At 39.1% G+C, this 10,909-nt stretch overlaps 1 protein-coding gene across 1 annotated transcript; it reads left to right on the top strand.

The window, feature by feature from the left end:
- Positions 1-2,941: 2,941 nt before the first annotated feature.
- On the top strand, positions 2,942-10,249 carry LOC124119412. Its single transcript, XM_046481904.2, has 4 exons — positions 2,942-3,611; positions 3,883-4,031; positions 5,396-5,520; positions 8,690-10,249. Exons 1-4 carry the CDS (start codon positions 2,972-2,974, stop codon positions 8,814-8,816), a joined length of 1,041 nt encoding a protein of 346 aa, XP_046337860.2. The 5' UTR covers positions 2,942-2,971; the 3' UTR covers positions 8,817-10,249.
- The last annotated feature ends 660 nt before the right edge of the window (positions 10,250-10,909 follow it).

The raw sequence follows: 10,909 nt of genomic DNA, 5'->3' as shown, positions 1-10,909 counted from the left end.
AACTTCTACCGGTATAGGAACAAATACCGCCTTCCATTTACGCACGAGCACAAACATATTTCCGTCATTTAAAGATGATGGTTCTAGAACTCAAGCAACTACATCAAAATTATTTAAAACTGTATTGCAATCTCAAGTACACGTAGTGCATGTATCACAAAGGCCAGTCTCATCGCAGCTCCGTTGTAATAACAGCACTAACATGTTTCTAGTTTTAGTCAATGGTTATATGAGGTAGTTGATGTCAAAGAATGTGCTTTTTAGCATAGGGTAACGATACTGGCTGCATGGTACCACAAATACCCGTAAATCTCGTCCTAAAATTGTGGCACCTTAGATTTTTGTTGATGACATAATTTTTGTTCACTGTTTCGGGACATACAATTTTTATTTCGGATACTAGGCGATTCGTTCCCTCGGAGAATCGTACCCACCGAAAATGGTCAACCCGCACCTAAAATTCCCGTTCGGTCCGTGCCTGATTGGAGCATTCGTACTTAATTTGGATGACTCGATAACAAATTTGGATGACGCGTTAACAAATCTGGATGACGCGTACACAAATGTGGAGAGCCCATTTATTTTCAGAGTTGTTGGATTTATAACAAGTCGATATCATAGCAAGATGTCCGAGACTGGCCGGATTGCGATAGCCATGCATATAGACCACGAAAACGACCCCATAATATATATCAATAAACATTTATTCAAGCACTAAATTTACATACTCTAGCATACATTTTGAGCACTCTTAATCTGATACACTTTAATAGACATTTTCATAGCAATATTTAGCATTTTATTCATAGTACTATTTACGCACATTCAACATCTTGAACACTTCTAATTCAATAAACACCAATCATTATAAATTTCGAACATTCAATTCACATTTCACTCACGATGTTGATTTGGATGAAGGTACGGATCTCCATGGAGACGGACTGTCCAGTTTTTTATATCTACTCATATCTAACACATTTTTTTCAGGGAATTCAGTAATAACATTTTTTTGGCTCACTGTCCGACCTTATAATTAATAAAAGATTCTAGACCCACCCAAGAATATCAAAGCATATATACATGAAGAAAAGAATGGAAGACTAGATGGTGCTAAATAGATTTAGCACTGCTATGTCAAACTGGTCACTGCATCCTATGAATTCTAGATATATAACTAATCTAATTTTAGATAGATAAAGTTGACTTATTGAAATCAACGCTACCGAACCTTTCCAGACATTAGAATAATTTTATATATCTACAGCCAAATATTTTACCTCATCAAAAGATTTCTAGTATATATCTATACTCACCACCAAAAGAAACACGAATGTCATACATGTTAATATATGAAGAATTATTCATATTCAAGAGATATTAGATTTGTTCGTTGCACAAACGAACATACTGGTATGTTGTGTGAATCGACGCTGACGAACGCATCACATGTGATGTCATAGATCCATGAGTGAGTGAGTATGGTTTTACGCAGCTTTTAGCAATATTCCAGCAATATCACGGCGGGGGACACCAGAAATGGGCTTCACACATTGTACCCATGTCGGGATTCGAACCTGGGTCTTCGGCGTGACGGGCGAACGCTTTAACCACTAGGCTACCCGACCGCCCCATATAGATCCATGACTCCAGATGCACCATTTGTCTCGTGCAGGATGAGCGTGTTAAGTCTGGAAATCACATGCAGCATATCGTAATAAGAATAAAGACACTCTGTGGTAACACTTGACTGATTGTTAGTTTTGTCATTAATTGGTACACATTGGAAAAGTCGGACATACCTCTCTATATGTGTCCGTGATAATTCGCGTTTCTTTTGGCGGTGAGTATAGTTGTCATATATATAGAGAATCTCACCCGAGTGTCTTTTGATATCAAATATATCAATACGAGTTGATAAAAGTGGAAAAATTCCGAGGCTTGCCGAGGATTTTTGCCACTTTTATCAACGAGTGTTGATATATTTGAAGTCAAAAGACAAGAGGGTGAGATTTTATTTATCATCCAACATCATTCTTCCAACTTTTTCAATTTGGAGACAGTAATTAGCAGTGTCTTCAGTGAAAAAAGTACTGCTAACAGCTTCAGTAGCAGAGCCATTAGTGATGTCATTTGATTGTGACGTCATGGTAACCAGTGATGTCACAATGGTCTGCAAAGCATTGTGATGTAATTTCATTGCAGAGATATCTACAGTGTAGATATCGCTTGATCTCATCCAAGCGATATCTCCTGTGGGAGCCAGTTTTGGATGATAAAACATATTATAGCTATTATAGTTATTATATCTCTGCAACCAAGCCCGGCGGTGTGAGACTATGAAGCTAGCGGTTAAACCGTTAACGTGAGCTTATTATAGAGGATCGATTACCCACAAGGGTGCTCTACATGAAAGAGATGCCTCATTGCTAAAGCTAAATTCACTCTGCATCGGGTTAGAATTGATCAGCAGCTTGTTTAGAATGGCGTTTAAGTAGGATCGGGTGGTCAGGCTGTCAGTATACTCAGACGGCCTGGAACGTTGTTCATTACATCAATCACTGGTTTGTTTGGTCAGACTAAATGTGGTGTAAAACAACAACATTCACTAAAATAGTTTGGTATCAAAGATTAATTTAGAGATCTATGTCAGTAAATATGTTGTACGGCGTACGTAGTAGTATCCCATCGCACTTAAATCATGCAAATAGGTTAATTGTATTTTAACATGAATGTTATGTTTCTTTACGTGATACTGAATTGTGAAATATGAAACTTTTTTCTTTATTTTGAGTTGAGGGTGACCCAAAGACGTATATAGATTGTATATACGTCTTTGGGTAACCGCTGGATAACTTGGCATAAAGAAATTGTCAGGCTTTTAACAGTTGTTGTTAGGGGTAGAGTATCCAAGCCGGGTTTTAATATCGACCAATAAAGACCACCTGTTATTTTACTCCGAGGCAGCAACATGGATGCCTCCAGTGAAGTGAGACCTTTGACAGTTCCCCATCTACCTTCGCTACCCAATTTGAGGGTACTGTGTAGCACAAATTATGCCAACTGTAGGCGACCGACTGGACTTATTTACCGGTCATCGAGGCCGGACCTTTTAGAACCCAATGACTTACAGAAGTTCCGTGAACTTGGGATTAAATGCATCATTGATTTTCGAGGAAGAAAAGAGTATGCAAATGCTACGGGAACAAAACCTTTGGATGCTGATTTTGATTTGTACCACATTAAACTTCCCACCGGTAGTGGCAGGAATTATAAACCGAAAGAATGTGTGAACTTTGTGCCTCTGGAAAAGAGAACTTGCAACAAGAACAAGAGTGTACAGCTGACAATGAGAGATATCAGAAGTTCAAAGTACAAACAACCACATTTTCTTCTTGATTTCTTCGCTGGCAGTTATGTATGGACAATCCTGAATCGCGCACCTTGGTACAAGAAACTGTACTCCATACTGTTCCTTCTTTATGATTTCGTGTTCAATACAGGCTACAAACACTTTGTAAGATTTTTTGTGAGCAATGTACTTAATTGCACTGGAATAATAGGGCAGTACAAGGATATGGTAGACCTCAGTCAGAGGAGTATATGTGCAGGTAATATATCTGTTACAGACAATTACCTTAAAGAGCATCCACACCAAAAAATATTTTTAAAAAATAGAGTTATTTTTAAATTTAACGGCATTTCAAACTTTACACTTCATCTTAATAACATCATAATTGGTTTGCTATCATTCATCTTTTCTTTGTAATAAATCGTAATGATAGTAGTTTTAGGTGCATGGTTCCTTTCAAAATACTTTGGAAAATGTTAAGTTTGGATGGACATGATGCATGGTAATGTTACCTAAGAATGTTGTTTCAGCTCTGAAGTTAATGTGTGATGAAGCCAACTTTCCCATCCTCATCAACTGTGCTCATGGGAAAGATCGTACTGGAATTGTCTCTGCACTTATCCTTTCCTGTAACGGCAAATCCAAACAGGAAATTGCTGAAGAATATGCCAAGTCCGAGGTCAGTAGCCGCTGTAGAGTTAGATACAGTCATTCTGTTTGTTGCTTATATATAGTGACTGTCTTCAAAGTTCAGTGAACACTAATGGCTAGTGACCAGTTATCACGTATGATGATGATGATGATGATGATGATGGAATATTGCTCACTGCATGATTAAGCAGTAGCCACTCACATGACTTCAACCCTGTGGGGATCGAGTCCGGGTTAGAAGAGATCCCTAGCAACCTATCCTGGTCGTAACATGGTTTGGGTAGTTAGGCTCGGTAAATGGTTGATAGAGTTTCATCGTACCCTGATGATGTGGATCTCCGCTAACAATATCAATCACTGGATTATCTGGTCCAGAATTAATTATTTACAGGCTGTTGTCATATAGCTTGATTATTGCTGGATGCGACATTAAACGACAAACCAACCAACTTCACTTTCAATCTCATTAAAATCAGATCCTTGCTTCTGCTAAACAAAGATCTGAGGACAATGCTTCACAGGTCCTGTCAAAATGACCATTCATCTGACCAATCAGAGCGCGTTTACCAGATCAGTTACACTTTGAATGAGTTTTCTTATCATGCTACCTTGAAAAGGTTAACACAGGGTATTCTGAACGACAGTTATGGGGCTCTATGACTGACTCCGTCCCAGTTATTGTCTGTCTCTCGCTTCAATGGGATAAACATTTGGAACGGAAGAGACTTCACATAGCCCGTTGGAAGTACTGCCATACAATCAGGGCCACGTTTTTAAAGTGTTCTATAGAATGAAAGTCGCCAGTTTGAAACCAGTGGCTTACCATGCTTACAGCTCAAGAAAACTGCTTTCTTATTGGCTAATTTTGACTTCTTGTCAGTCATTTCTTTGGTCGATGAATGTTCCCTGATATTGTTCTGACATGACCTGTAATGGGATTTTCTCAGATGTTTTCTCAGCAATAGCGAGAACTATTACCGTATTCGACGTAATAAGCGCCCAGGGCGGTCTCAAAATTAGAAATAGGGGGCTCTTATTAGAATGTTATTTTGTTAAAAAAAACAGAGTTGAAAGATAAATTTCGTGGTTTATGCTGACAGCCTGAAATGTTTATGTACGGCAGATATATTTTTCCAGAATTAAATGCCCATAATTAAGGGTGCATATAACACACGAGTGTGTATTTTACGCGAATAAATAAGTCTTGTGTACATTGATCAATCGGAAGGGGTGCTAATTGGGATTGTTCACTAGCCAATATCTTAGCCAATGTCGACATGGGCGCTTATTAGAGCGGGGCGCTTATTACGTCGAATACGGTATCTGATTTTAAAAAGATTTGTCAATTTTAAGTCCAGATTTGCTGGTTTAATGAGTAGTTTTGTTGTGTAGACCGGGGTGATTCCCATGCGTGAGAGGATGAACAAGGAGATTGTGGAGAGGTACCACATGAGTGAAGACTTCCTGACCGCCAGGGCCGACACCATGCTGCAGCTGCTCAACTACATTGAACACAAGTAAGAGCATGATGCACATCTGTGTCGATCACTGACACTCTGTGGGGATTCCGGATAAGAATAGAATACTAAACGAGCTCCCGTGTAATACCAATTTTATGAAACGAGTGAATAGTTGTGGTATCTGACGAGCGAAAGCGAGTCAGATACCATAACTATTCACGAGTTTCATAAAATTGGTTTTACACGGGAGCGAGTTTAGTATTTTATTTATTACTGGCCATTTAATACGTTTTTAGAATTATACTGTTGAGTGTGAATAGGCTGACACCTACACGATCCACGGCATAATCCAATTGAGTTTAACACAGTAATACTTCAAACACGTCAAAAGTTGAAACGTATGAATTTAATACCAGACAACAGTCCACCTTTAGAATTCAGGCGTCCGTTCCACAAAATTATCGTAGCGTTAAGGTTATCGCAATTCATATACTTTAACTTAGACCAACGACTGTCGTCGCGCTACCCCGTACGATCGCCTTGTGGAATGGGGCCTTGCACCTCAAAGTTTACAATCACGTCACAATACCCGATGACGTAATTTGTGGAATTTTGTTGCAAGATCCTTTAGGCGAAACAATGCCATGTGACGTCAACCTAGCAACAATGTTGCTGGGGTCATCGAGTGTGCATAAGCTCCTCTCAGTGATCTATCATCTTCACACGCAATGTCGTTGAATAAGCCAAGGGATGTTGAGAGCTTTCAAAATTTGTGAAACGTGTTCCGAGAGTGCATAAGCACGTGTTTGGTATTACACAATGTGTAATACAGCTGTATGTCTATTAAAGGGGTGATCTCTTCACGGGCAAGTAATAAGAATAGATCCCTAGTAGCCTATGGTGGTCATGAGAGGCAACTTCATGTACGTGTGGTGAGACTCGCTGACTTGGTTGGTGGCATGTCAGAACACCCTGATGTCATGGATCATGCTCATAATATCAATCACTGGATTATGTGGTCTAGACTCAGTTATTTACAGGCAGCTGTCGTATGGCTGAAATAGTGTTCATTTAAGAAATTTTCAAAATTACTAATGCCCCCAAAAATAAATATCACCGTGCCCCTAATGCACAACATTATATCCAAGAACTAAAATGTGCTTTTGATTGTATCGTCAACTATTGACTTTAATTCAACACTAAGTTTCATCGTTTTAGCTATTGGAATACATTAATCATTTATCGTAACCTTGAAAGTCTTCAGCATGTTTGGTAAGCATCATTAATGACAAGATTAGCTATAAGTTCCGAATAAATTGACTGTTGCAATGTAACACATGTTTTGATTGGCTGGAATAATCGGTTCCAAGAATGAGTTATCTCCCTTACATCACAAAGCCCAATCTGCTTGAAGATTTCATTTTACGATCTCGTATCCCTGTTACTTATCTTGGCGTCCAGTGTTCTGCCAGGGCAGCTGCCTCACAGGATTCTTGCAGTAATTTATTGATTGATGCATGATATTTATGCACACTCGAGCGCATTCATGTAGATGGTTCTTTTAAAATATGATAATTATTGGAGTCACCAACTGTCTCAAAAACAAGTTGCTTCTCTCAGACAACTGCTTCTATTATTGAATGTAAACGTCGTGATTTTTGTGGCCTTATGCATCTCAATTTTCTATCAGCAACTTTCATTGGCTGAAACTCACAAGTGGTCCAATCAGAATCGAGTTTACACATTTTTACTAATATGGTAGTCATAATTCTGATAATGTTATGTTGTGATACACAGAAAGTTGTGTATGACTCACCTGAGAGTGACCATGGTGACAGACTGTGGAAAGGTAGAAAAACTGAGAAAGGTAGAAATTTTCAGCGAATCTGGCTACGTGACTACGCTTGTTTGCAGTGTAACTCAGAAAGAAATACTACAACGTGTCAGCTTTGAATAATTCACATGAAATCTAATTCAATAACAAAGCTACGGTCTAATTTTAGGACAAATACCTTGAAGAGACATGCTGATGGCAGTGATCACAAACAAATTGTTCATATTTATGACATCAGACGATGTATTTATGCTGAAGGGGTCCCTGTCCCCACTTGGTCAGTTTCTGGGCAGAACACTGGCATTGGTGAAAAGAAAGCACTGGGGAGATTCCAAATTATTCAATTTTTAATTGATGTTTGTTGGTCTGAAAACCTGCAGCTGATGTACTGGGTTAACAATAGTTATCTTGAACAAACTTAAAAAAGTGTAATTCTTTTACTCTGACTGGGAGAATAAACTGTCTTTGAAAAATGAATTGTCTTTGAAAAATGAATTATTTGTTTTGTTTGTTTGTTGTTTAACGCCGCACTCAGCAATATTCCAGCATTATGATGGCGGTGTGTAAATAATCGAGTCTGGACCAGGCAATCCAGTGATTGACATCATGAGCATTGATCTACGCAATTGAGATACGATGACATGCATCAACCAAGTCAGCGAGCCTGGCCGCCCAATCCTGTTAGTCACCTCTTTTGAGAAGCATAGGCGCCTTTTACAGCAAGCATGGGTTGCTGAAGACCTATTCTACCCCGGATCTTCCTTGAAAAGTGAAAAAAGTCACATAATGTGAATACATGAAATGGCACTGATTGACAGTGACAAAGGTAACATTCTTAAAGTTTTATGTCTTTATCAAAAAATATATGTGTGTCTCCTGGGTTCCTCAAATGTACCCAAGTCTTAGAAAGGCAGGGGTAATTGGGCCCCGCTTTTCCAGTCTCTGAAATGAACACTGCTGGACTATTGCTGAGTGAGGTGTTAAACAACAAACAGACAAACAAAACTATCATGATCCCCTTCATAGTACTGCCATCTTCCCGAGGCAAGGGAGTTAACGGACTATAAAAGCCCAGCTTCCACCCTTGCCAAACTATGCCGGAATTATGGAGTTACATTTTGGCTGGACTAATGAGTCTATGCATTATCCAATCAAAATCGCAGAACGGAATCGATATTCGGTTAATAAACAACCTGGAGACTGCCGTGTCGATTGCAGGATTTGCAGAGCATGTGTACTGTCAAATGGGAGTCTACAGATGTTCTCCAAATCTTTTCAGGTTTTTAATCAAATTGCTGAAGTAAAACCGGACTTTTACAGTCAGTTAACTCCCTTGCCTCGGGAAGCTGTAATACTGCAACTTTGATGCAATTTCTTTTCAATGTTTACCAGGTATGGCTCTGTGGCAACTTACCTGGAGATCATCGGCTTTGGAGACACCGAGCAGGAGAAACTGAAAAGAATTCTCACAGGAGAAGTTTGTATACCACAGTGTGAAGCTGATCCCGATACACTTTGACCTATCAAAGGGTTGACTTCAGATCTTGACCAGTCATTATTCTGATTTCAGATTAGTATGGGCCAGTCATAATTGAGGCGTGATATGGATAATCAGTATGAAGTTTTGGAAATATATGAATATTATTGATTTTATGCATTTAATTATCAGTGATTATGGAATATTGTTTGTTAGTGATTGTTAATGTCATCTGTTGAACATGTTGAAGCCATTTGACCGATTTATCATTCCTTTTCTAATGAAAGAAAATCAAACGTGTGCACTGAAAGATGATTATATTGTTGCATTCTCAACATTTAATTCTTGCGTGTTCATGTTACTAGAGGTGAAACGATACATCGGTGCATCGTGAGTTTTCATGCGCCGATACGATACATGATACGTTTTTTCTGTATCAATACAAGATGTGTTGTAATTAAGTTCACGACTAAAAATAGCTGCAACTAACATGTATCTATAGCGAGCTTTTCCTTTTGAACCTGCTCTGAAATATTTATGGCCAAGACATTTCCACTCGATTAGACATAAATATGCACATCACGATGTGCATGGTATCGTAACCTTTGTATCGTATCATGACCTTGCTGTATCGTTTCACCTCTTCATTTTACTACATATAATGTCATGTTGTTGATTGTTCATCTCTAGTGCCAGAGAGGCTGAAGTAAGATGAAGTTGCTGTTATTTTAAAAAGATTTGTCATTTTTTAATTATGGCCTAGTTAAGCCATACCACTAATTAAAATCATTCTTACATATCACCGTAAGGACATTTGCGGCTAGATTGCAGCATACCGGATACCATCGGCCACTTTGGTAAGGGGGTACGCGTGAGCTTCTTCCTTAGTAACGGTTTCTAAGTTTTTCAGCTGTCTCGCTAAATTAATGGGGTTTTGGCCCCCCCCGACACACACACACAAGTAATTGTAATGAAGGCTTTCATAAGTAAATGTCTTATACAGACACCAGAGTTAAAAAGAAAAATGCTACATGTTTATTAGATATGTTGAAATGTAGGCCCAAAACATGTATCCGATGATGTCATTTTTGGTCTTGAAGTTTCGAGTAATTTTTCAATGCTGATGTCTGATTTCTGATGTTTATGAATAACTTTGATATTCAATTTCATCATGTTCATGGTTCAGTCATATTGAACCATACAAATGTATGAGGGGTCAGTTTTTGTGCTTATTTTGAGCTTTGTTGCTCTATTTTTTCGAATAGTCTAGCTGTCATGTTCCACTTTTTTGAAATATCAAACAAATATGGCCGCCAGGTATCCGGTATAATGCAAGCACCACAATTGCCTAAAATGAATTAGTGCTACCTCTGATTGGGACGCATACTATAGTGCCAAACTAATTACATTAAGTAATACGTTACCACTGTTATACCGAGGCTGTTGTCTCCCACAACTGCTGTTATAGCGAAATCTACCACAGAGATCTCAATTACCTCATGCAGCACGTGCGTAGCCACCTAGCTGCCATGTGACACCCTTCACTCTTGTCTCCTTCGTCTGCTTAGCAAGACGTGTTTTCTCCTGCTGAAGCGTTCCTTGAAGATTTGGTGATATTTATTATAGTTTATTCTCTAATAAACTGTGCTTTTATGGGTCGTTGCGGTAGCTACGCTTGGTTATAATTTTCCCGCCAAACGAAAAAATTTTCCCGCCCTTTTTTCTATATACTTGCGGGGTTCGCGTATGCACGTTGTGTTTTACGTTTCCCCTGTTCTTGTGTGTTTTGGGGGTTAACATAACTTATTTCTTTAATAAAAGTTATATGTGTATGTTATATGTTCACATTGCTCGTTTATTTTCTTGTGAAAATGTTCGTTTGTGAATCATTGTGGTGCGTGCGTTGTAACCATGTTTTGTTCTTTGTTTATAGCAAACAATCAATGTCTGACATGGATATGTCCCCAGTATCCACCCCCTCTACCCTTGCTCCTCGGAGTTGTGGGGTGTGCAGAAAGTTTTTGTCGTCCCGGGATCCCCACGATCGTTGCCCGCGGTGCAGGGTTCCTTGCGGGGACACCCGGTGCATCCTGTGCGAAGGTCTGGGGCCTGCGGAGTTTGAGCGGTACCGGCTG

This window comes from Haliotis rufescens, unplaced genomic scaffold (genome assembly GCF_023055435.1).
Source record: "Haliotis rufescens isolate VD_foot unplaced genomic scaffold, xgHalRufe1.0.p SCAF_21, whole genome shotgun sequence".
Lineage (NCBI taxonomy): Eukaryota > Metazoa > Mollusca > Gastropoda > Lepetellida > Haliotidae > Haliotis > Haliotis rufescens.
Note: the sequence above shows the minus strand (reverse complement) of the source record. Positions and strands in the feature narration are given on the sequence as shown.